The following is a 27501-nucleotide window of genomic DNA, read 5'->3' as shown; positions in this document are numbered from 1 at the left end:
GGCATTTATCCTGCCGGTTGCTCAAGTGGAATGAAGTTATCCTTACATGCCTCTGAATCAGAGACAGTCCCCTAACACGTGGTTTTTTATTCCAGTGAGAGGATCACCCATCTTCCCTTCTGTGATGTCTGTGGTGTGCAGATCACTGTATGCCACATTATAACTCAGTATGGTCTTTATCATTATGAGAAGGCAGAAGTGAATCTTGGTGTAGATCAGCCCTCTATTTTTGGCTTATAACGAGGCGAGTGTAGTGAAAGTTTTAAGGTTGCATGATGTTGCCGGACTCTGGCCTCAGCTTTTTGTGTGTAGGTTTTAGTGTGTTGTATTATAGGGATATGCATTGCTCCTCTGGAGTGATACATAACACCATACTCTGTCAACTTTTCTGTATAGAATATGTGTAATTTGCGATGGTACAATTATGATCTAACTGAAAGATGGTGTGGTCTGAAGTGTAACAGCTGATTTCAGCCGTATCCAAAGTCACATATAGAATATTCATTTACTAAATACTGATGTCCAGATCTGAAATATGAATTTTCTAGCAAATACATGTAACTGTGAATGTAAACAATACCAAAAGACAATAATATGAAACTGCCAAACATGAGTAAAAGTCACCTTAGGGAAATATTGTGGAAATAATAACTATGTGATAATATCCTATGTATTGAATTGTACTGCTGACACTGGTAGCAATGAATAAGATTATCTGACTGTTTCGTAATTTTCAGAAATATAATTACAAGTAATGTGTGATGCAGTGTAATTTATCAAGCATTACTACTATCATATTTCAGTGTGATATTAACAAAAATGTATTTCTCTTAAATGGTCTTAAACTTTTCATATGTTCAAAGTTATAGAAACAAGTAAATATGTTAAAACTGTACAATTCACGATGAGGACATTATTAGCAAATGCAAACAAATCTAACTTCCTGATAACCAAGTCAAATACATAAGTTTTGCCTATATCATGAAATTCTATATTTGATTTCATCTCTCAGTATATGGTAGGAACTATTTTTATTAACTAGTTTGGCCATAAGTAAAGAAATGAATAACTGAATTGTTAAATTGAATATTTCGTATGTCACTACGAAAACATACTGATTACTGCGACCTTTGTATTTAAAAGCATTTACTTGTAAATTAGAAGTATTGTACCATCTGAATTGTCAATTCAGTATAAAACTTTTAATTGTAACTCACATAAAGTCTGTTTATAATAATTAATCTATTAAGTGTTTGCTATAAATAATGGCAGATTTTTTTAGCCAGCAGGTCAGTTTTCCATCAGATTGTTACATGGAATTTATATTTGTTGTTTGCCATGACAGTGTGGTGAACAGTGCTATTTAAAGTGGTGCCTGTGTAAATTTCATTATTACACAAATCACATGTAAAGTTTGCATATCGGAAGAATTCTAGATTATTTACAAGAATCAGCTGTTGCAAGAAAGAAGAAAATTATTTGTACTCCACTGAATTTATGCCCCTGTCTGATGAACTATTCACAATATTAGCTGTTGTCATGAACATGGACAAATTCTTTTACACTTCAGCAGATTTTGAACCAGCATAATGTTACAGGCCAGTGCCTCACGCTTCTCGCTGCAGTTATATATGTTCCACCAGTATACATCTCTACAGAAAATGGACATCTTGGTGAAGCCCAGTTCTAGACGACCCTCCCATTAAAATTACCTTTGAGTATCTTCTCCGTTAACTTCTCATGCAGATGGAAAAATACTGAGATTCCATATGAAACTATTATAAATATTGTGTACAAATAGTGAGATGAATAAAGAGGAAGTCTTATTAAATACTAGATGTGAATGTTGTTAGAGTTAAGCTTGACATCCAATCTAGTGTTCTGTTTCAGAGAGTGTTACTCTTCCCTGACACTAACTATTATTTGGAATAAAGTTTTTTTGCAAAAATTTATTTAACCTAATTCACATCATACTGTTCTATATAATACCATATCCAAGTACGTCTTACAGAGTTGCTTGTGGTCTGTGGTCTATTGGAAGTAATGGTGAGGTTATTGTATCATTTAACTTATACTCTCATGTTTTGCAGGAAATCATGTGGTTGATGGCTCGTCTTGCCCATCACAATATTGGATATATTGATTGGGAACCTTATATACCACTTATGTTCACAAGGTTCTTGCAGAGTCTTTATCTGCCAGTTTCTTATAAACAAGTCCAACAAACTAGGCTTCACAAAATAGAGGCTGCTCCAATGGCACTTTGGATAGTTGCTGTACTGGTAAGCAAATCTATTTCTGTTTTGCACTTCTCTCACTATGTATATGAAAATGTTGTAGAGCTGTACAGTCTTTCAGTGTCTGAGCTGTAGTCTCCCTCCCTCCCTCCCTCCCTCCCTCCCTCCCTCCCTCCCTCCCTCCCTCCCTCCCTCCCTCCCTCCCTCTCCCTCTCCCTCCCGCTCCCTCTCTCTCCCTCCCGCTCCCTCTCTCTCCCTCCCCCTCTCCCTCCCCTCTCTCCCTCCCCTCTCTCCCTCCCCCTCTCCCTCCCCCCTCTCCCTCCCCCCTCCGTCCCCCCTCCCTCCCCCTCTCCCTCCCCCCTCTCCCTCCCCCCTCTCCCTCCCCCCTCTCCCTCCCCCCTCTCCCTCCCCCCTCTCCCTCCCCCCTCTCCCTCCCCCCTCTCCCTCCCCCCTCTCCCTCCCCCCTCTCCCTCCCCCCTCTCCCTCCCCCCGCTCCCTCCCCCCTCTCCCTCCCCCTCTCCCTCCCCCCTCTCCCTCCCCCCTCTCCCTCCCCCCTCTCCCTCCCCCTCTCCCTCCCCCTCTCCCTCCCCCTCCCCCTCTCCCTCCCCCTCTCCCTCTCCCTCTCCCTCCCCCTCCCCCCTCCCCCTCCCCCTCCCCCTCCCCTCCCCCTCACCCTCCCCCTCTCCATCCCCCCTCTCCCACCCCCTCTCCCACCCCCTCTCCCACCCCCTCTCCCACCCCCTCTCCCACCCCCTCTCCCACCCCCCTCTCCCTCCTCCCTCTCCCTCCCCCCTCTCCCTCCCCCTCTCCCTCCCCCTCTCCCTCCCCCTCCCCCTCTCCCTCCCCCCTCTCCCTCCCCCTCCCCCTCTCCCTCCCCCTCCCCCTCTCCCTCCCCCCTCTCCCTCCCCCCTCTCCCTATCCACCCCCTCTCCATCCCCATCTCTCGCCCCCTCCCTCTCTGCCCCCTCCCCCACTCCCTCACTCTCTCTCCACTCCCTCACTCTCTCTCCACTCCTCCACTCTCTCTCCACTCCCCCACTCTCTCTCCACTCCCCCACTCTCTCTCCACTCCCCCACTCTCTCTCCACTCCCCCACTCTCTCTCCACTCCCCCACTCTCTCTCCACTCCCCCACTCTCTCTCCACTCCCCCACTCTCTCTCCACTCCCCCACTCTCTCTCCACTCCCCCACTCTCTCTCCACTCCCCCACTCTCTCTCCACTCCCCCACTCTCTCTCCACTCCCCCACTCTCTCTCCACTCCCCCACTCTCTATCCACTCCCCCACTCTCTCTTTGTGTGTGTGTGTGTGTGTGTGTGTGTGTGTGTGTGTGTGTGTGTGTGTGCGCGTGTATTTAATTTTTTCCCCTTCCATTAATTAATTTTGGTATGTTCACTTATATAAAGTGTACACACAAACAAGATATTGAAATTTAATGACTGTTCACAATGAATTTAAACAAAATCAAACAATGGAAACTCCAGGTTGGAATATCAACAAATATAAGGAAAACATAGATTGCTACTCGTCGCAAAGATGACATGTTGAGTTGTAGACAGGTTCAATAAAAGCACACATATTACCTTTCAGCCAAAGCCTTCTCTATCTTTTCCATAAGTTGTGAATTTAACCAGTAGATTTAGTTTTTGACAGTTCTGTTAGTGTGTACAATGATTTTTTCCATCCACTTTAGGTTCACTTTCATGTGGAGTCTATTTTTACTGTTGTTTCATAAACTATGCTGTAATCTGCCTAACACTAACCATTATCAACATAAAATAGTGGTGGTTTGCCATCATTAATTAGCACCATACGGGTAGTTTCTGCAAATTCTAGAATCATCTGCCTGTCTGTGCTGTCGCATTACACTTCAACTACTCTAACATGAATATGGTGGTGGCCTAGAGGTATTATATGTATGAAACCATCAGGGACTAAATTAATTTCTGTCCTGACTATTACGTGTTGCATAGAAAATCAGCACTATGCTTAGCTTGGTGAACCCGTAATTATTTCATGCTCTCTGTTGACCTTGCCACAACTTGAAAAGCTCTTCAGCACAGGCACTTCTTGGTTTTATTGGCAAAGCATCATCAGCAGTTATATTGTAATCATTATGAGCAGATGACTCTTGCTATCTTGCAGTATTGTATTTGTAGACTGAAAGACTGTATTGATTAAGCATGACTTATTCTAGACATCATTAGCATGCTGTGTTCCTTGTTCCATGCACTGATAACAACTACTGCTCCTTTTATGTTCCCAGAAACTGGAACTGAGCCTGCACTGTACACATTTGCTGATTTCATTTTCTTCATAATTTTCTGAGCCACCTTCGTCACTCATTGAGTATGGTTTCTTGGCACAGTAGTCTTTCTTGATTTGGACTTCGTTATTTGTAGTTTACGAAGTGTCTGTGGATGTTTGCTTTTTGCAATCTGTTGCTCTGTTTTGGGGATAGTGCCAGTGACAGTGTTCTAAGAAAAACATTTTCTGTATCCACAATGATCAAAAGATGTGTTACCTACTCATAATGTTTACGTTATAACTGGAATGCTTTAATAATGTGGATCATGTCTTGTGAATAAGCTGCTCAGTTTTCAGTACACTTAAAGACAGAAAAACAAAAATAATTGTGATAGTTGTTGATTTATACTGCTTAGTTTGCATTCACAGATCTGAGTATTCTTAGTTATTGTGCCTTAGCCTCTAAACCTAAGTACAAAAATGGAATAAAGCTTATTGACTTATGAGTTTGGTACTCTGGCTCTCGGTGGCTGTCTCTTTGAGATGCAAGCTGTGCTCACTTCTTAGCTCGCTCAGTTAATGCATTATCTTGGAAACATATCCCCTGCTGGTAGTATAATTGAAACATGGCGACAATGCTGCGTGTGTTTGAAACTATGTGCTCATTGTGGTACTTCCTGTATGGCACAGAATTACCCTACTAAATTCACTTGATATTTTCTTATCATTTTCATTGAATAATATAAGTGATTTTCACTTAATGTGTGACATCATGTTATCAATTTAAAGATATGAGCCGAGGAAGTTCATCCCACCTGGATATTGCAACTAATCTTGTCTTTCATGTTGCAATTTAGCTGTTTGGACAATCACTGGACAGTAAGTGAGGGACGAATGCAGCAACTCTTTGAAAGCTCTGATGTAATGTAATCAACTGAAGGCCGCATTGGCTGTTGGTTCAAATCTCACTGGATGCCAGCTTTTTTCCTATGCTGTAACAGAGCTAAAAGCAACCAGATCAAAAATGAATAAGGAAATCTTTCAAAAATCTCCATCATAAGCCTTTTCACTACTTCCAATACCCCATAATGTAAAGGCAAAAAAATTGTGATACTTTGACTTGGTAGTACCTGTTTCTGCTTCTCGCAACATAATTTTTTATTTTTGTGAATACAAACTTTTATTTAAGAAATTTGCCGATAATTTATTAACTTGTGTGTCCAATCCAGCTGCCCCATTTCCATACTAGTTTAATACGACATGGGACAGCATGTAAACACAGATCATTTTGAAGTCAAAAGCGTGAAATATCTTACTAATTTGTGCTGGTATAGGCACACTCATGTTACAGATACTTCATTTTAGTGAAACATACTTTTGTTATAAAGTTATTGTGGTAAATTGTAGTTCAGGTGTATTAGTACAGTGCATATTTTACTAGCATTTTTCCTTTAGTTTATGGGACACAACTGAAACATAACAGAGAAAGTAATTATCAGCAGTATATTCTGTAACATTGTCTAAAACTGTCTAGCAATGCCCAGGTACATTACCAATTCCAAGGCTGGAGAAACCTACTGGTTCCGAGTTAAAGACATCATCAAGCCAGGCTGGAAGTGCATTTTGTCTGGAACTAAATTTTCTCAGCAGTTGTACGATAAAGAACAAAAAGGTGAACATTGAGGGCACATCGGAAGAATAAGTGCTTAAGGGATGACTTTCTTGAATAGCTTTGTTTGTGAAATCAGCGGTGTGCGTTATCACATAGTAACAATATTTGTTACAGTCTTGTTGGTCACTTTCTTACTTTGTGCCTGTAAGGAGTCTCAGTAGTAACAGTCACCCCTTTGATTTCTTGCCTATTAAATGCAAGTGTTGCACAAAGGTTAAATGGTCATAGTTCATCATATATTTCAGTCATCAAGACTTCTTGAATGTGGAAAACCATCCACAACAGAACGGCCTTTCTTGAAACGAGAAAACCTTTTCCAATATGATTGGTCAAATAGCACTTGCCTCACATGACACAAATGTTTAAATCTGCCTCCATCCCTCTATTAAACCCAAAGGATACCAAATACAACAAATATTCAATATACTCCACTTGTGACAAAAATGGTTCAGATGGCTCTGAGCACTATGGGACTTAACATCTGAGGTCATCAGTCCCGTAGACTTAGAACTACTTAAACCTAAGGACATCACACACATCCATGCTCGAGGCAGGATTCGAACCTGTGACCGTAGAAGTCGCACGCTTCCGGACTGAAGCACCTAGAACCACTCGGCCACAGCGGCCGGCCTACTTGGGACACTGTTTTGTAACACTTAAACAATGTATGTAAGATTCCAGTAAGCAAAATTCAGTTCGTAACTTCAGGATAGATAGTAGAACTTCAAATAAGAAAATGATAGTTGATAAATACACTCTAGTAACTTAAGCATGTTCTGTAACTGCACGATGTTCACTCAGTTTATCAGAGTTATTTTGTCCAGAAAATCAGACTACAATAAGAAATAATTTTATGCTTAACAATGTGAGTGCAGAAACGTTCCCAAGACGCATTGTGCTGCATTCGCAGGGTTGGACGACGGCCGGTGGCCACCGGCCATCAGTGGATGGCCAATTACTGGTGGCCGCTGTAGTGTGAGGAAACTCTCGAGCATAAATGGTTCGTATCTTCAAGCAGCCATGAGCTTTTCCGTGAAAGGTTTTTCTATTGCTGGTGAATTATAAAGTGAAGAAGTTACCTTTGAGGTTCCATTAGACTGGTAACTTTAGCAGATGGCTCAAATGCAGTTAAAAAAAAGAAAAATAAAGGAATGAATGGACTCAGAATTCATGACTCTGCAGCTATATTATTTAATGTTTACCACTAAACCATGAGCGAATGCAGCAGTATAACAACTCAAACTGAAGACACTTCCTCCAGACACTTGCGCATCCTGCAGTGTTCCCACATCTTGCAGACGGCTAAACTTAAAATTCATAGGGCAACACTTGCACACAGACAATTAGTTGCAAATAAAGTAGTTTCAATTTGTGTATTTCTGAGTGCCAGAGGTAACAGTAATACCGTCTCATTCATGTAGTAGGTATAATTCAGATGCTTTTTAGAAAAATGTTGTAGTGTTGTGCTACACTCAAGACTGTTGTCATATGCTGTATAATGAAGGGTGCTGGGTGATTGGTGGGTCCAGAGTCCCCAGTGGAAACACTGGTGACAATTCATAATGACTTTTGTTGACTTCAGTACATGACATGAGGTGATGGCACCTTGTTGTCCATTGCTGGTGCTGACATATGGGCAGTGGCTCCTGTACTGGCTACTGAGCCGGTGCCCTGCTGTGCTGACTGCAAGCCCGTGGAAAGCCAGCAACCTTTGGAGTCCATGGCCATAGCTGTCAGTGGCGCACTACTTCCCTCAGCATCGTGGAGGCCGATTGGTCCCTTGCCATGATGGCATGTGAAAATGATTGCGTGTTGGGTCAAACTCGCTGCTCTCTGGCAGGAGTTGGACAGCACCTGGCACTGTGGTGCTAAGTCTCACTAGTACCTAGTGTTGGCGGCAGCAAGCATGGATGGCAGTTCATTGGAGCTGTGGCACCAAGTCCCATTGTGGCACCAAGTCCTGTGAAGGGCATAGTGCTGACGGCAGTTGCAGCACAGTCTCAAACCCACGGGGGCTGCTGCTGCTGGTGGTGCCCAGTCATCTCCCTGTCCAGCATAGTCCAGGGGCTGCTGGTTTCTGGAGATAAGTGATCCCTGCCTCAAAATCCAGAATTATTCATATGCCTCTGGCACACATTCGTTTCATTGGAACTGTGCACGTAATCGTGTTGCCCATAACAGGAGCCTGACGTGGTGTGGTGACATCACCCCATTGGCTACACAGTTACCGATGTGTGATAGAGTTCACTGTTGTGCTCTGGTATCCTGGCTTTGCAATCCCCTTGTGTCTGTTATTGTGACCCACATGTCTCCACATTAATTGCCACAGGCTCGTGGCTGTTAATGCAACTATCCACAGTGGCATCCACACTGCTTCTCATTATTTTAGATAAAGACTAATAATTTTAATCAAAGATGGCTCCTTGGGTCTTGCCCAGCTCAGTTCTCTGTTTTAAATTACTTCTACCCCTTAATCTGTAAAGCAAATATATAATACTAAATCAGTCACTCTTAACTACTACAAAAGTTACTATACTGATCTCATACTCCGTAAATCTGTCTTTTATCCCTTGCTCCAGTCTACGGGAACTTGAATTACCCTTGGATTAGGTACTTATACGGGTTGTTGTTTCAGATACATAAGAGCTAGGGAGAGCAAAATCAGTCTCCATGGCAGTTGGATTTGCGGCACTCGAGATCAGTTACCTGATTCTTGTTTCTCAGTACTGTTCCACAATTGCACTGCAGTAATCTGTACCTGCTGTGCAGCTACCCTCCAACTTAATGAATGGTCCAGGCTCAGTTCCTGGGTGTCATTAAGGAAGATATGGTTTTTTTGACATCTCTAGAGGTTTGTCGGGCCAATACAGCTATGGCTACGTTACATTCAGCGGTGTAACTCCCCCCATAGAAAATGGTAAATGAAACATGGGTCCCATGATTTCACACAGTCCCATTGGTTAATAGACCACTACCTCACAGTTCTAAACACCTTGCCCTCATGAGTTTCACTTGTTGATAGCAACTAGCAGCCATCACTGCATTGTTGTAGACTCAGTATATCCATTTTACATCTGCTCTCTGAAAGTATGGTTCCTGTTCGACCAGCTTCTTCTGGCAAGGTCACTCCTCTGTTTTACCCTTGAAGAGTTGTGTGATGGATACGCTCCAACTCATTGCTATCTTGTGAGTTGGGCATATGGTGACTAACCCACTCTGACATTGCTGGAGCTCACCCTTGGTCATCATCACGTGTCAGCCGCTGTCTGCTGCTAATTGTAGCACCTGTATGTCTCTCACTTGCACAAATCTTCCAACTGTTAACAACTTCACAGGATAAGTGTGCATTGTGCAACGGCTAAAGACTGCATGCTTGTCAGCCACCGATACCTTCACCAATACATTACAGCCACCATAACATCTTGATAGTAGGATGGCAAATTCTGGCTGCTCAGCTCCACTGTTAGCTGTAATTTTGGTCTGCTCGGCTCCACTATTAGCTGTAATTCTAGTGTAATTCTTCTTGCACCTTGCTCAGTCTTTTCAGGTAGTGCTAAAATAGGAGGAGATGGGACTTAACTGTTCCTGCAGCACTTGATGGACAACTTCATACAAATTTGTTAATTCTATCCACGTGTCCCAGATAACATCCCCAATGACTGCGATACCCTCTTCATAGTTAAGTCTTGCATCTAGTACTTGCATCTGTGTTTGTATGATGTCCAGATCTTGGTTCAGATTGCTATCTGAGGGTAATGCACGATTTCCTTTGTCAGCTGTTGCAGCGGGCATGTGGTGTTTAACACACTGCTCTTGGAAGTTCACATTCTGTGTGGAAAGCCACTCTACAGTTTGCCTCTGCTGACCCCCTTGTGGCTTCTGCCATTCTGTTCAGTTGGGTCACATCGATTGTGTATGCTATTCTGAATGTGGTTTTCAATAGTTTACTGCCAAAGCCTATCCAACGCCTCTTCATTCTCCAGGATTTGTGCAGCACCATTGTGCTCACCACCTGCATCTGCACCTTTAGGCACGCATACGCCCACACAATTTCCTGTGCTCCTTTGAGACCTCTCTGAGCATTCCGTAAGTATTTGCTAATTGCCGTAACCCTGAAATATATGCTCCAGTCTCTTAATTTTATTCCACATTACCCATACATTAAATGCTAAACCTAACAACCGTCTGTGACTGGATGGCACCACGTCTCGTTACCTGGACAACAAAACTTCTCTGGCCAGATGATCTTGGAGCACCCTTGCTCTGGCTCCGTCGAAGAGAACAGCACTTCCAAAACTAGCCTTCTTCTTTTCCGGCCTTTTGTTCCGTATGGCAAACTGAGGGCAGGAATCAATATCACCTCCTCTCTCTATAGAAGCCTGCTGTCCCAGTACAGCATTAACACGTAAACAATAAAACTTACCCTGAAACAAAAATCCCTCCCTCCCTCCCTCCCCCCCTCCCCCCTTGCCTCACCCGGCCTCCCTCTCTTTCCCTCCCTCCCTCCCTCCCTCCCTCCCATTGCTCATCCTTCTGCTTCATCCTTTCACCTCTTTCTTCACCTTCACTAATACCTCTCATGAAATTGCCTCCAGTGCACCCTTGAGTTGTAGTAGATTCTCAATAGGCACAGTTGTTGTCCTTGTTGGCAGCAGCATCTTCACATTTACTGTTGATGTAGTTTCAATTACTTCGTATGGGACCTCGTACCATGTTACAAGCTTCTTTCCCCTCAGAGTATATGGGCTTGATAAAATTACCCACTGTCCTATTCTATACTAAGGTAATGTTCCTAATTGCTGCACTGCCTCTTCCTACTTCTCTATTGCCTTAGTATTTGGTTGCTTGACGTTTCTCTCCACTCACCTGACCATTCTTGCAAACTCTTGGACTGGCCCTCCTTTCCTGCCTCCTTTCTGGCTAGTCATGTTGAATGGCAATTGCATCTTTTTTTTCTGACCACCACCTCAAATGGTTATAACTCTGTGCTGGTGTGTACTTTGGGTTTGTGGGCACTCAATATGAAGGATAGATACGTGTCCTAATCTAAATGGTGTGAATTCACATAATGACTAAACATCTTTCTTATTGTCTGATGATCTCATTCCATCCTTCCATTAACTTGTGGATTAAGTGGTCTGGTTTTCAACACGCACATCTTTCTTCAGGTCTGACATGAATTTCGTCCCTTGGTCTGAAATTATTGGTACCCCGAACTTCATTAACCAGCTATTAACGGAGGCCTGCACGACTGTGATGGCCTGCTGATAGAGCATTGGCACCATCTCTGTGTAACAAGAAAAATGATCTTTTATGGTCAGCACAAAAAATTACCTGCTGGTGTTCAGTTGAAAGGGCCCAGCCTGTCCACTCCATTGAAACTGGATGATTCTGTTGCTGCTGGCAGTCTCTACAGTACTACCTGCTTCGGATTTAAATCCGCCCACTGTGCACAATCCACACAACTTCTGACATAATGATCTAGATCATTATTCATTTCCTTCCACCAATACTTTTCTGTCACTCCCTGATTCTTTGCCCAGCAATCCCCTTCCCCCATGACCCGATAACACATGACTGTGCATTTCACGCAATACACCTAGTTTCAACGTGGCACCATCACTTGAAGTCCTAATTTTACTCCTGTAGTCATGCATGCTAAACTGCTGTTGCTTGCCATACTATAGACTCTCTTTATCGGTGCTCTGTGCCATTTCCCAATGTCCTGCCCTAGTGCTTGTGCTTCCTGTCCAACCCCTCTGCTTTTCCATCTTTCTTCCAAGGTTTCTGGATTACTTCATACTCAAATTCACCTAGTTTCAATGCCCATCTCATCAGTCTATTGGGTGGGTCCTTCAAACCTAGTAACCATTTAAAAGTGACATGGTCTATCACTACCCTGAATTTTCTACCATACAGGTGACACCGGCAGTGTTTTACTCCGTACACCAAGCTAAGCAAAAATTGATCAGCCAGAACATTGTGACCATGGTGCATTATCTTATTGAAAAATGCCACTGATGTCGGGAAACATGATTGTCACGAAGGGGTGTAAGCGCTCTCCAACCAGTGTACGATACTCCATGGTCATCATGGTGCCTTGATCGAGCTCCACTGGATGCCTGGATGCCCACATGAATGTTCCCGAGACCATAATAGAGCCACAGCCAGCTTGTCTGTGTCTCGTGATTCAGATGTCGAGGAGCTGTTCCCATTGGCAAGCTTAAGAAGGTACCGGTATTTAGCAGACCGTGCAGTGCTCTGCCAATGCACCATCGTCAGTGCCAATGGCACTTACCTATTTCATTTGTGATGTTAACATTGGCACATGCATTGGTCAACGGCTGCAGAGGCCCATTGTTAGGAGTGTTTGGTGCATTGTGTGTTCAGACTCACTTTTACTCTGCCCATCATTAGTTCCTGCACAGTTCATTGTCTGTCCTGTTCTACCAGCTGCTCTATTTAACTAACAATATTTTAATCAAAAGTAAAAGCTTCTCCTTCTATTATTTGCAATCTCCAGATTTTGTTTTTCTGTCCTCTTAATTATGATGATAACTCTTAACACTGTCAGATATTTGATTGGAGTAACTAATCTGAAAGCATAATCTGGAGCACATCCTGTTAAAACTGCTGATGATTTTGACAACCCTAAGGTGTTTACCACAATAGTTTCCCACTGAATTTCAATTTTGAATGGCAATTAGTTCACATATTTAGGCAAAGTGCATCATGCCAAGAGCAAGTATGTGGCATTATTCCACATTCTGTGCTGGATGATAATTATTCTTCAATTTGGTTCTCTCCTTGCCACTTGGCCTACTTGCTTTATCAAAAGAGATGATGTGGCAAGAAAGATACAGAAAATTTCTGTAGGAAATAGTTCCAGTGGAATGAATAAGTGAAAGAAAGAATAGCAAATGAATTGACTTACTTGAGACAGAGACAGAGGAAATATAGGAGCAGGAAAAACTGCATACTCTGTTTCTTGAAAGGGAAGATAAAAGAAAGAGGAAAATAATTCAGATTTATAGCTCTGTTGATGTCATGTTGTTGAATTATTAAGAAATTGTCATATGATTACGACAGGTGTAGTTATTATTCACTTTTGGAGTAATATCCAAGTTGCTGTTGTTGTGGAATAAGTAGTATAAATGCAGCTTGTGTTGAAGCAGGACAGAGCGTTCTACTATAACAGACAGCCCATTTAATGAGAAATCCAATTTGAATTTGAAAATGTGTGCTTTGTTTCTCAGTTACTCATAATTAACATTTGACTTAGTTCTTGTGCTCTTGTAGAAATTTCCTTTTTGTTGCTTGGGGTGGTTGTCTTTTGAATGAAACAAAGATTCCATCCACACACAATGTTTTCTGTTAAGTTTGGGTACACAAGGTGAGAAATTGATTTCAGAAAGTTATTTGTGGGGAAGAGAGAGAATCTGCAATAATGTCAAAAGACTTAGATCATTCTCTTTCTCTCAATGATAGTATGAAGAAAATTTTAATTCCTGCATTATACAGAGTGGCGCACAGAAAACAGGCCCCTGCGTTGAAAGGAATATTAATGAAGAAAATAAACAGACATCATTGCTTTCTTACATTTTTATTGTACTGTTTCATTATGAACTATACGAGGGCGGTTCAGAAAGTAACCTCCGATTGGTCACAGTGCGGGTTGTGGGGGGAGTAGCGACGCCATCTGTGCGTTCACGCACTCAACAGGTCAGTCGGCATCAAGCCGTGGTCGAGTGAACGTCGTACCTGCGCTAGTTTAGTTTTTGTGGCAGTTTGAAATGTGTGCTGCAATAGAAAACCCCGCCAAATGTGAAGTGCGTGCTGTCATAAGGTTTTTTTACAGCCAAAGGATATTCTGCAGCAGCTATTCATCGTGAGCTTTGTGCCGTGTACGGACCAAGAGTTATGAGTGAAGGAGTTGTCCGTGAATGGGTACGTTTATTTAAAAGTGGTCGAGAAAACGGTAATGATGAAGAGAGGAGTGGTAGACCATCATTGGTGATTGACGAACTCGTTCAGACAGTTGATGCAAAAGTTCGTGAAAATCAACGTTTCTCAATGTCGGAGTTGTCTACTGGTTTTCCACAGATTTCTAAGACTCTCTTGTACGAGATAGTGACAGCAAGATTGGGTTACCGTAAGTTCTGTGCACGATGTGTGCCCAAAATTCTTACCGACCACCACAAAACTCAAAGAATGGCCTCTGCATTAGACTTTGTCACGTTATGAGGACGAAGGAGAACCATTGTTAAACAGAATCGTGACCGGTGACGAAACCTGGATTAAGTACGTGAACCCTGAGACAAAAGAACAATCAAAGATGTGGGCACATTCAAATTCGCCTACCAAACCAAGAAAAGCCTCGCAAGATTTTTCTGCCAGAAAACTGATGGCAACGGTGTTTTGGGATGCCAAAGGGGTGTTGTTGGTTGAATTCATGGAACGTGGTACGACCATTAATCAAGACGTGTACTGTGAAACAATAAAAAAGTTACGACGGGCTATACAGAACAAACGCCGTGGTATGCTGACTTCTGGTATCGTTTTTTTGCACGATAACGCCCGTCCTCACTCTGCTCGCAGAACAACGGCCCTTCTTGAGTCCTTCAAGTGGGACGTTATCAACCATCCACCTTACAGCCCAGACCTGGCACCAAGTGATTATCACCTCTTCATGCATTTGAAGAAATGGCTCGGGTCACAGCGGTTTGATGACGACGAAGAGCTCAAAGATGTGGTCACAGGCTGGCTCCAGGCACAAGCGGGTGATTTTTATGCAGAAGGAATTTCAAAGCTTGTGAAGAGATACGATAAGTGCCTCAATCGCTATGGAGACTATGTAGAAAAATAGTGCAAAGATGTAGTTGTAAGATGTATATATTAAAATATTTTTATTTAACTTGGTGTATTTTTTTAAATCAACCGGAGGTTACTTTCTGAACGGCCCTCGTATAATTAACAGTTTAAGTAACAGATTTACTTTTATAGGAAAACACTTTTCAGTACTCCTTGAGGAATGTTCAAAATTTCTTCACATACGTTGTTTTTTAATGTGTCAAGTGTTCTGGGATTGTTGCAGTAGACTCTAGCCTTTAGAAATCCCCAGAGGTAAGTCACATGGTGACAAGTTGGGAAAGCGGGGTGGCCACGAGCCCTTACTAATGATCCTCTCTTCTGTAACATCAGTATGTATACGAGCTAAGGACAAATCAGACGTATGAGAAGTTGCCCCATCTTGCTGGAAATATGCACAACATTTTTCATTTGTAGTGAAAAGAGCCAAAAATCCATTGTAGACTTGCAAGTAAACGTGTGTTGACAGCTTCGATGAAGAACGGTGGCCCAATAATTCTGTTACCAGATAGAACACACCATACACCAATTTTTAAATCGTGTAATGGCTTCTGCAGCTTGCCATGGGGATTCTCTGTAGTCCAGTGTCCTGTGTTTTGTGAATTAATGTAACCCGACCAATGAAATCAAGCTTCATCTGTCAAAAAAAGGAGGAACGGATCAAGATGTCCCCCAGTGACATTTTCCAGCAACCAATTACAGTAATGTATACACTTACCCTTGTCCGCTTCTTTTATTTGCAGAACAACACTCACATGGTAAGGTTTCATTTTTAAGGCATGACTGATGCGTTGACATGGCCTGCGAGATATTCCACATTGCTGTGACAATCGTCGTGTTGACTTGTAGGGACTTCTTTCAATGTGCGCCGTCACATTTGCCACAACTTCATGTGTACGTACAGTCGGTGCCTTATTTCTCTTTGAATTAACAACACTGCCTGTTGAATGCCACTTTCTCACTGGATCCGATCCTGAATTGTTGATTTTGCAGGAATAATATTTTCATGAAACTTTTCTTGAAAAGTGTCACAAACAACTTTAATGGATTCAGACTGCACATATTCTTCAACAATGAACACATGTTCTTCAATGGAGTAAGGTATGACAATGAAGTACATAGTTTATAACGACTACTTTCCGTATGAACTACTCACATGCTACTGCTGTTGGAAGGTGGCAAAGAAACTGACAAGCTAGTAATGCTTCACATGCGCGTTTGCTGTCCAGTTCGGGCCGGTTTTATGTGCACCACTCTGTATTAAGCAGATTTACCTTTCTGGAGTGAAGACATTTCTTTGATTATCCCCCTCTCTCCCCCCTCTCCCCCCCTCTCCCCCCCTCTCTCCCCCCTCTCTCCCCCCTCTCTCACCCCTATCTCCCCCTCTCTCCCCCTCCCTCCCCCCTCTCTCCCCCTCCCTCCCCCCTCCTCTATACTCCCCCTGCCCCATCCCTACCTCTCCCTCTGCCACCCTCTCTCCCCCCTCCTCTATATTCCCCCTACCCCTCTGCCCCCTCCCTACCTCTCCCTATCTCTCTCTCTCTGCCACCCTCTCTCTCCCCCTCCCTCTCCCTTCTCAGTCTCCCCTGCCTCTGTCCCATCTCCCCTCAAAAAGTAGTATCAGTAGCAATAACTTTTAATTTACATGTGAGAAATATTCTGAAATGGCTGTAGAGGGACTTAGTGCACTGTGTTTGTGTGAACTTGTGTGTTAAATAGTATTGTAATTGTTGAAATTGTGTATGTTTTAGGGAAGACACAGCAGTGCACAGAAACATTTAGATAGATTGATGAAGACCTTGGAATCTTATTTCCATCCAGCAAATTTTGGAAGATGGTTCATAAAGCTGAAAGATTTCTTAAAGAAGCTTCCAATGTATTTTATACAACGGTTGCATTTGTAAGTAATTTAGTGACAGTTATTTAGTGTCCATTAATAACACAGTGGTTATTTGCAAAGCAAGAAGCAGCGGCATAGAAACTTGGGATTGTACTATCTATGATTCCTTTTGTGTCATTTTTGCTTCTTTCCATAAGAGAGTCCTTCTTAGCCTAGGTTCGGAGTTACCTTGATCCCTCCACCCCTCCTCCAAACCCAACATGCACCAACCAATTCTCCCTTACTTCCTGAGCAAGGAATTCGAGTTTCAGAAGCTGGGAGAGCTGTTATCTACATTTGTATGATTCTTTTATTTGTACTGGGAGTAGCACTTCTAAAGGTGAGTACTATCCAGCCCGTATGTCAGTCTGTAAATTTCATAACATTTTGTATTGAACTTTCAATTTATAGAAAACAAAATGAATAGTTTTTAAGTAAATAATATAACTTGCATTTGATGATAGAAAACCAGTAAAACCTGTAAAACAATGAAACATATTTGATCCATCCACTTGAATTTTTGTGAGAAAGTGGTCATCTGGAGGAATGGTCTTCTTAAAGGATGATCAAGGTAAAATGTGGGGCCGAACATCATCATTTAAACACAATGACGACAATTGCTACAATGAAAAACCAGCTCTTATAACATAATGATAACAATGATAATACATACGTACTTAATTGTTTATGTAATGAAATACATGGAAATTGGCATCTGCACACACTTTTTCATACATTTGTTTACAGTCACATTCTTGTATTCCTTTTCCACCTCAGATAGTAAGTACATCAGTTTCTAGTTGTAAAGCTCAGAAGCAAAGAACTTGCGATTAAGTAATACCATGTAAGGCAATTCCTGATAGGAGTTCTCATTTTCACTATCAGTGTTTTAGTTGTCATTACACTGAGTATCTTGGTTCATGTGTGCAGTTACATCTTCCCAATTATCACCATCCGATTTCTTCATTCACGGTAGAAATATCTCCTTCAGTATTGGCAGCATTGCACAGTCGACTGAGGATGTTTATTGATTCATTGCCACCTTCTTCTCCAGTGTCCACATTTTATGAAGATTGAGAACCAGAATTAATGTAGCATTTTCTAATTGTTTCATTTTTCACTTCATTACACACACTTTTAATCCAGCTGCCAACATCACGTATGGTCACAGCCCTAGCTAACTCGTACAAAGATGTGGCATTGTCCATTTTTGCAACTAGGGAACTTGGAAGTTTCTTTTGGTAATTTAATTTGAAAGACCGGATCACTCCTTCATCAAAAGGCTGAACACACAGTATAGTGTTGGCAAGGGGGGAGATTTACTTCCATATTCGTATTCGATAACTTTTTTGTTGCAATGACATGGTGTATTATCTATGACAAGCAGGATATTATGTTTCTGAATGCTCATTTTTTAATTTAAATTATTCAGCCAAGAACAAAAAAGTCACATATCATCCATACACGTTTATTTGCATACCAAGAGACAACAAGCAAGGAAATATCATTGTTTATTGAAGCACCTTGGACACTTTGCTGTATGTATCACTACTGGTCCTTCTTTTTCACCACAGAGGTTAGCATAGAGACAGATCAGTAATCTGTGTTTCGCCATTTTGCCGCCTTTGCACTGATTACCCTTCACAGTTAGTGTTTTGTCTGGAACGGGTTTAAAAATAGACTAGTTTCATCCATGTTGTAAATGTCACTATCACAACAGCCACTTGCAATTACACTTGAGTCTCTACCTCAAGCTGTATACAACATCTGCACTTTCTCCACAGACTGCTTGGAAAACAGTATGATGTTGAACACAAAATCAGTTCCGTCAACCATTGCTTGCATTGAAATTAGGAATTCTGAGATCAGAAGCAAATTTAAGATCTTTTTCTTGTAGCATTGGTCCATTAATAATCAATCCTTGGCACATGCTCTATTAAACCACTCTTAAACAGCATTATTAATGTCTTTGAAAAGCTGCCACCATCTTTTCTATGAATTTTTGTTGGCGTTTTCTTCCCATTCCTTAACATACCTGCCACGTTTTGCAATTGCATTCTGCATTTGACTTTTTCCAAAATTAAACTCGATCGCTGACACTGAGATTTTCCTCTCTCTCTCTCTCTCTCTCTCTCTCTCTCTCTCTCTCTCTGTAATTTGCAGAAATTTGATGTTCTGGTGAAAGAACAAGAAGTTTTATTTTATTTGAAGCAGCCATAACTGTTCACTACAGAGGAAAAATCAGAACTGTTTGCTATTTGACAATGAAATTTTAGAAATTGTGTCACATTGTCAACGAGAAACCTTACAGTAATATGGTATTGTATCTCTCTCTTCTATGATTGGTTGTGGTCATCTTAAGGGGAGGACATAATTAGTTAAAGTGTGGTGGCTGTTTGGGTAAGGGGTGGTCATCTTAAAGGGGATAAAGATGCATTGATCTTATGGAAGTTTTTTTGGTTCTGTAAAAATATGGTTCTTGAGAAAAGGGATCAACCTAAAGGGCTGGTCTTCTTGAGAGGTTTCGTTATAGGTGTATCTTCCTCCATGCATTTAAGCACTTTGTCTCCAAATTTCCACAATGCCTCATGGGTTCAGGTGCAGGTATCTTTTACATTGAGCACTGTTCCCTAAGCATCAGTTATATCTGTACTGTGCAAGCCACCTTCTGGGGTTTGATAGAGGGTACTTCTAGTATCAATATCATTCGCCGACTATCCTGTTCCACTTGTACATTACGCATAGGAAAATGACTGTCAGTAGGCTTCTACAGGATCTCTAATTTGTCATATTTCCATTTCATATTTAAATTTGTGAGATGTCTGTGAAAGGAAGTTCTATATTGTATGACTCTTCTTCAAACATCTGCTCTCGAATTTTAAGAGTAATTCTCTCCATGATGTACACCACCTCTACAACACCTCTCTGGTAGCATCTGTCAATGGAGTTTGGTGAAAATCTCTGTCTATATATACAGGGCGTTTCAAAAAGAAAGAGCAGATTTCAAACATTTATACAAATGATAGAAACACAATTCCAACGGTCCTTCACTCAATATGAGTACCAAATGTTACACAACAAATATCAAAACTGTACCTCAATATGAGCACCATTTGTTACACGACAAATATCAAACCGGTATCTCATTTCTTGCCACACACGACGCAACTGGTCTTTAGTTACCGAATTCACGGCCGCAACAATTCGATGTCGTACCTCTTGAAGAGTAGCGGGCATAGGTGGGACATAAACACAGTCCTTTATGTACCCCCACAAATAAAAATCGCAGGGTGTAAGGTCTGGTGACCTGGGAGGCCACAGACGATGACATTGATCTTGTGCTCCTGCTCTTCCAATCCACCGTCCTGGAATGGTGTTATTTAGGTACCGTCGTACAGGTTCAGAGAAGTGTGGTGGGGCGCCATCTTGCATGAAGATGAAGTGATTTGAATCTTCCTGAAGTTGAGGAAATAGCCAGTTTTCTAACATGTCCAGGTAAATGGTTCCTGTGATAGTTTTCTCCATGAAAAAGAAAGGTCCATAAACTTTGTTTACCGAAATTGCACAAAAGACGTTAACCTTTGGTGAGTCTCTTTCATGTTGAATAACGTCCCTCGGAGTTTCACTCGCCCAAATTCGTACGTTATGCCGATTAACTTTACCAGAAATGTGAAACGTTGATTCATCTGAAAAAATTAATCGTTCGGCAAAATTGTCCTCTTCCATGTCCTGTAGAATTGCAGTTGAAAATTCGAACCTTTTGTTGTGGTCGTCAGGACGCAATGCTTGCAATAACTGCAGTTTGTACGGCTTCATGTGCAGACGGTTACTCAGAACGCGCCATACCGTTGTTTTAGACATGTTTAGTTCGTGACTTGCCCGTGCCGTGGATTTTCTAGGGCTCCTTTCGTAAGCTGCACGGACACGCTCGACATTTTCATCCGATGTGCGTGGACGACCCGTGCTTTTTCGCTTGCAGATGCAACCATCTTCTACGAATCTGTGATGCCACTCATAAATTTGCTTATGACGAGGCGGCTGTTTGTTGAATTGACGGCGGAATGCACGTTGCACACCAACAATGGACTCTAACTTTGCAAATTGCAGCACACAAAATGATCGTTCCTGTGGTGTCGTCGCCATTTTCCTACAAACAAACGCCAGCGCCACTGCGGATTTGCATGGAACTTCTGCGCGGACCATTGAAAAACTTTGAACCTTTCTCTGACAAGAAACGTTTGAATTGTGTTTCTATCATTTGTAGTTTTTGAGAAATAAATGTTTGAAATCTGCTCTTTCTTTTTGAAACGCCCTGTATATAGTTACAATAGAGGGAAACATTCCACGTAGGAAAAATATATCTAAAAACAAAGATGATGTGACTTACCAAATGAAAGTGCTGGCAGGTCGACAGACACACAAACAAACACAAACATACACACAAAATTCAAGCTTTTGCAACAAACTGTTGCCTCATCGGGAAAGAGGGAAGGAGAGGGAAAGACGAAAGGATGTGGGTTTTAAGGGAGAGGGTAAGGAGTCATTCCAATCCCGGGACCGGAAAGACTTACCTTAGGGGGGAAAAAGGATGGGTATACACTCCAGCGCACACACACACATATTCATCCACACATATACACACACAAGCAGACATCTCACAAGCAGACATATTTAAAGACAAAGAGTTTGGGCAGAGATGTCAGTCGAGGCGGAAGTGAAGAGGCAAAGATGATGTTGAATGACAGGTGAGGTATGAGTGGCGGCAACTTGAAATTAGCGGAGATTGAGGCCTGGTGGGTAACGGGAAGAGAGGATATATTGAAGAGCAAGTTCCCATCTCCGGAGTTCGGATAGGTTGGTGTTGGTGGGAAGTATCCAGATAACCCGGACGGTGTAACACTGTGCCAAGATGTGCTGGCCGTGCACCAAGGCATGTTTAGCCACAGGGTGATCCTCATTACCAACAAACACTGTCTGCCTGTGTCCATTCATGCGAATGGACAGTTTGTTGCTGGTCATTCCCGCATAGAATGCGTCACAGTGTAGGCAGGTCAGTTGCTAAATCACGTGGGTGCTTTCACACGTGGCTCTGCCTTTGATCGTGTACGCCTTCTGGGTTACAGGACTGGAGTAGGTGGTGGTGGTGGGAGGGTGCATGGGACAGGTTTTACACCGGGGGCAGTTACAGGGGTAGGAGCCAGAGGGTAGGGAAGGTGGTTTGGGGATTTCATAGGGATGAACTAACAGGTTACGAAGGTTAGGTGGACGGCGGAAAGACACTCTTGGTGGAGTGGGGAGGATTTCATGAAGGATGGATCTCATTTCAGGGCAGGATTTGAGGAAGTCGTATCCCTGCTGGAGAGCCACATTCAGAGTCTGGTCCAGTCCCGGAAAGTATCCTGTCACAAGTGGGGCACTTTTGTGGTTCTTCTATGGGGGATTCTGGGTTCGAGGGGATGAGGAAGTGGCTCTGGTTATTTGCTTCTGTACCAGGTCGGGAGGGTAGTTGCGAGATGCGAAAGCTGTTGTCAGGTTGTTGGTGTACTGGTTCAGGGATTCCGGACTGGAGCAGATTCGTTTGCCACGAAGACCTAGGCTGTAGGGAAGGGACCGTTTGATGTGGAATTTGTGGCAGCTGTCATAATGGAGGTACTGTTGCTTGTTGGTGGGTTTGATGTGGACGGACGTGTGAAGCTGGCCATTGGGCAGGTGGAGGTCAACGTCAAGGAAAGTGGCATGGGATTTGGAGTAGGACCAGGTGAATCTGATGGAACCAAAGGAGTTGAGGTTGTAGAGGAAATTCTGAAGTTCTTCTTCACTGTGAGTCCAGATCATGAAGATGTCTTCAATAAATCTGTACCAAACTTTGGGTTGGCAGGCCTGGGTAACCAAGAAGGCTTCCTGTAAGCGACCCATGAATAGGTTGGCGTACGAGGGGGCCATCCTGGTACCCATGGCTGTTCCCTTTAATTTTGGTATGTCTGGCCTTCAAAAGTGAAAAAGTTGTGGGTCAGGATGAAGCTGGCTAAGGTAATGAGGAAAGAGGTTTTAGGTAGGGTGGCAGGTGATCGGCATGAAGGGAAGTGCTCCATCGCAGCAAGGCTTTGGACGTGCGGAATATTTGTGTATAAGGAAGTGGCATCAATGGTTACAAGGATGGTTTCCGGGGGTAACAGACTGGGTAAGGATTCCAGGCGTTCGAGAAAGTGGTTGGTGTCTTTGATGAAGGATGGGAGACTGCATGTAATGGGTTGAAGGTGTTGATCTACGTAGGCAGAGATCCGTTCTGTGAGGGCTTGGTAGCCAGCTACAATGGGACGGCCGGGATGATTGGGTTTGTGAATTTTAGGTAGAGGGTAGGGGTGCGGGGTGTTGGTGGGGTCAGGAGGTTGATCGAGTCAGGTGAAAGGTTTTGTAGGGGGCCTAAGGTTCTGAGGATTCCTTGAAGCTCCGCCTGGACATCAGGAATGGGATTACCTTGGCAAACTTTGTATGTAGTGTTGTCTGAAAGCTGACGCAGTCCGTCAGCCACATACTCCCGACGATCAAGTACCACGGTCGTGGAACCCTTGTCCGCCAGAAGAATGACGATGGATCGGTCAGCCTTCAGATCACGGATAGCCTGGGCTTCAGCAGTGGTGATGTTGGGAGTAGGATTAAGATTTTTTAAGAAGGATTGAGAGGCAAGGCTGGAAGTCAGAAATTCCTGGAAAGTTTGGAGAGGGTGATTTTGAGGAAGAGGAGGTGGGTCCCGCTGTGATGGAGGACGGAACTGTTCCAGGCAGGGTTCAATTTGGATAGTGTCTTGGGGCGTTGGACCATTAGGAGTAGGATTAGGATAATTTTTCTTCATGGCAAAGTGATATTTCCAGCAGAGAGTACGGGTGTAGGACAGTAAATCTTTGACAAGGGCTGTTTGGTTCAATCTGGGAGTGGGGCTGAAGGTGAGGCCTTTGGATAGGACAGAGGTTTCGGATTGGGAGAGAGGTTTGGAGGAAAGGTTAACTACTGAATTAGGGTGTTGTGGTTCCAGATTGTGTTGATTGGAATTTTGAGGTTTTGGGGGGAAGTGGGGGATTGAGTAGATGGGAGAGACTAGGTCTGTGTGCAATGAGAGGAGGTTGAGGTTTGCTGGAAAGGTTGTGACGGGTGAGTGAGTTGCCTTTCCAGAGGTGGGAAACCAGGAGATTGGATAGTTTTTTGAGGTGGATGGTGGCATGCTGTTCTAATTTGCGGTTGGCCTGTCGGAGGATGCTATGAACAGCCGGTGTGGATGTGGGAGAGGAAAGATTGAGGACTTTTATTAAGGATAGGAGTTGATGGGTGTGTTCATTGGCTGAGTTGATGTGTAGGTGAAGGATTAGGTGGGTGAGGGCAATGGATTGTTCAGTTTGGAACTGGTATAGGGACTGATGGAAAGAAGGGTTACAGCCAGAGATGGGAACTTTAAGTGTCAGGCCTTTGGGGGTAATGCCAAATATGTCTTTGAATATGTCTGCTTGTAATTGTATATGTGTGGATGGATATGTGCGTTTGTGCGAGTGTATACCCGTCCTTTTTTCCCCCTAAGGTAAGTCTTTCCGCTCCCGGGATTGGAATGACTCCTTACCCTGTCCCTTAAAACCCACATCCTTTCGTCTTTCCCTCCTTCCCTTTTCCTGACGAAGCAACCGTTGGTTGCGAAAGACAGAATTTTGTGTTTGTTTGTGTGTCTATCGACCTGCCAGCGCTTTTGTTTGGTAAGTCACATTATCTTTGTTTTTAGATATATTTTTCCCACGTGGAATGTTTCCCTCTATATCTGTGTCTCCTACAGTAATTGTGCTTGGTAAGGATTCCAGACTGAAAGCAAAATTCTATAGTAAGTTGGAAGAGTAATTTTTAAGTCACATCTTTCATTGATTAGCTATATTTTCTTAGCATTCTTTCAATTAATCTCAGCATGACACCTGCTTCTCCTATAGATAGTTTAAGTAATTGTTTCACTTGAATTCAACCTGAATGGATACTTTGAGGTATTTTATGGTATTTTATGGTTCTTACTGTTTCCAGATTTTTATCAACAATAACATAATTACTGTGATGAGTCATCCTAGCTAGGTATGTGCAGTATGTTTGATTTATTTCTTTTTATTTATTATAAGGGTACACACACACACACACACACACACACACACACACACACACACACACAACCAGCAAACTTGACAATGCTTCACAATTGCTAAATATACATGGAAATTGAATATATATTCTAACCTGTGGTAAACATGGAAATTGTATTAGGTGCAAATTTCAGCATTGCAATTTCACCCACTTTGGAGGTATACAGTTGACCATCGGAAAAACACTCTGATCATAAGTAAATTCCAATATATTTGGATTTCTGACCTTGTGCTTTTTTTCATTGTTACTGCAAATGAAACCTTGTTTCACGTACATTGAACCTGTAAATTGGTTGGCATCATTGGTATAAGAGGCATGAGAGAGACCTCCCCAGCTGATGGATCTGTGAGGATAGTACCTTCAGTGACATTATTTTGCTTGGTTTTAATTTCTGAGAGGTTAGCATTACATGTTTAGAACTATTTACATTGTGGAGTAGTATTCTGATACAAGCCGGTAAGCCATAAAGACAACTTATCGTAATTTACAGTTTTTCTGTTAAAACAAAAGTGCACATTCTTGTGTTTACAACTTTTGGAAAGAAAATGAAACCACACATTTTCACAGCTCAGCATACCATTGCAGCTGGTTTTAACAGAAAACCTGTTTTGAACGTTTTTCAGAATATCATGTAGAAATTTGAAGTAAATAGATCAAGATCTTTTTGAAATTTTTTGCTAACAAAAGTTCCCCTTTATATATCAGTATAGATAAGTATAATTTCATCTTCTTATTTTCTTTATCTAGTACTCATTCAGAACAATCAAAAAGAGGTGCTGCAATGGTTAAACACCAGACTCTTATTTGAGATGATGGTGTTTCAAATCCTAATCCAGCCATCCAGATTTAGATATTCTGTTGTTTCCCTAAACTTCTTAAGGCAAATGTTTTGATTGTTCCTCTGAAAATGATGTGACTAATCTCATTTCCCAACCTTCTTGAAACTGATCTTGTGCTCTATCTGCCATTGGTAACAACACTGGCCCAACACTATAGTGCACATGTACCTATCTCTTTCCTATGATACAGATGCATATCTTAGTCAGTGAAATATAGAAAACATAGAAAGGCAAAGGCAGATCACCTACTCCAGTCAGTCCTTGCCGAGAAAGCAGCACACGATTCCCCTTCCCAACAGTATTATAAATTTATTATTTTTACAGCTTTTGATTTTCTGAAATTGTTTTCATTTTCAGTGAAAGACACAAGCACTTGACATGGGAGACTCCAGTACCTGACAGTCATAAATTAACAGAAGATGACATTACAAACTTTGTAGAGAGTGTGAAACCTGTTGCACTTCAGGCAATGTTTTCCAAATTGGGACTTACAGAAATCAACCAAGCTATGCAACATTTGGCAACTTTGCGTCCTAATATAGTAATACCTCTTGTTGTTGATCGGTAAGTTGCATTAAATTTTTTTATGTAAGGAAAGGAATGTTATCATATTTACTCATCCAAGTTGAAATGCTTTTTCATCATAATTACTACTACTACTACTTCTTTGTGCATTTTACTCAGGAAACTTCATTTTTCGGAAACATAAAAAACTAATCATTGTATTTGTATACATGCTCTCTTAGACTCACATATTGGGAGGTACATTAGTTTTGTGTGAAGTTTGCAGAAGCCATGTAATTATTTTACTATTTAGCATTCATTACTTTTACATACAATGTAATACTTCTTATTTTTTTGTTAAAGTAGTGCCTGATTTTTTTTTTCAGCATGTATGCAAATTTAGAGACAGTGACAGAACCTCATAAGCTCACTGCTGCAATGCAGTGTATGGTGGCAGTTGCGAGACCAATGGTCCAGGGTGCTCGGTTGGGTTACAAAGAAGGTCCTACACATGTCATCCCACTGCTGATGTCAGTGCTTCCTGGAATTGATCCAAATGATGTCAGAAAATGTTTCGTGACATTTCAGTTTATTGCAACATTCTCAACATTGATTCCAATTGTGGACTCCTCACAAGCGTCAAATTACTGGAGTGATCTCACAGAGGTAATGTTGATTAATTAAAAGTGCCAAGAGAGTAACTGTAGCCTGATTACTTTAAAAGATGGAAATTGTTAATTATAAATCTTTTTGTCCTAAAGCAAAATTGCTTGAAATGTTGTTTGTTAATTCGTTTAGATTTATACTTCATACAACTCACTAAAGTTTCCACCAACCAGCTGCTTACAGCCTGAAGGTAATACTGCTATTTTTGATAGTTGTTTACTGTGCTGACAATGACATTGTTACTTTTGGAATACTAACTCACTGATATACTCCACAGCATGTAATATAACAACCACAGATCCCTTCTACATGCCTCATAGTATAATAATGCCACCACTGGCCTTCGTATGCCCTACAGATTTGAAGTAAGTGTTAGCTTGAGAATGGATTGTTGTGACAAACCCACCTTTGTAATTAGGTTAGG

The 27501-nt window shown here is 42.1% G+C and overlaps 1 protein-coding gene across 1 annotated transcript in view; it reads left to right on the top strand.

Moving 5' to 3' along the window:
- LOC126259172 (proteasome activator complex subunit 4-like) overlaps positions 1-27501 on the top strand; it is a 251235-nt gene that overhangs the window by 30101 nt on the left and 193633 nt on the right. Inside the window, exons 6-9 of the mRNA XM_049955739.1 lie at positions 2091-2282; positions 16775-16923; positions 26265-26471; positions 26798-27077. Coding sequence (XP_049811696.1) covers positions 2091-2282; positions 16775-16923; positions 26265-26471; positions 26798-27077 — 828 coding nt within the window. The remainder of the gene's footprint in view (positions 1-2090; positions 2283-16774; positions 16924-26264; positions 26472-26797; positions 27078-27501) is intronic.

The sequence above is a fragment of the Schistocerca nitens genome, chromosome 5, assembly GCF_023898315.1.
Source record: "Schistocerca nitens isolate TAMUIC-IGC-003100 chromosome 5, iqSchNite1.1, whole genome shotgun sequence".
NCBI classification, from domain to species: domain Eukaryota; kingdom Metazoa; phylum Arthropoda; class Insecta; order Orthoptera; family Acrididae; genus Schistocerca; species Schistocerca nitens.
The sequence above is the reverse complement of the archived record's forward strand: the minus strand, read 5'-3'. Positions and strand labels throughout refer to the sequence as shown.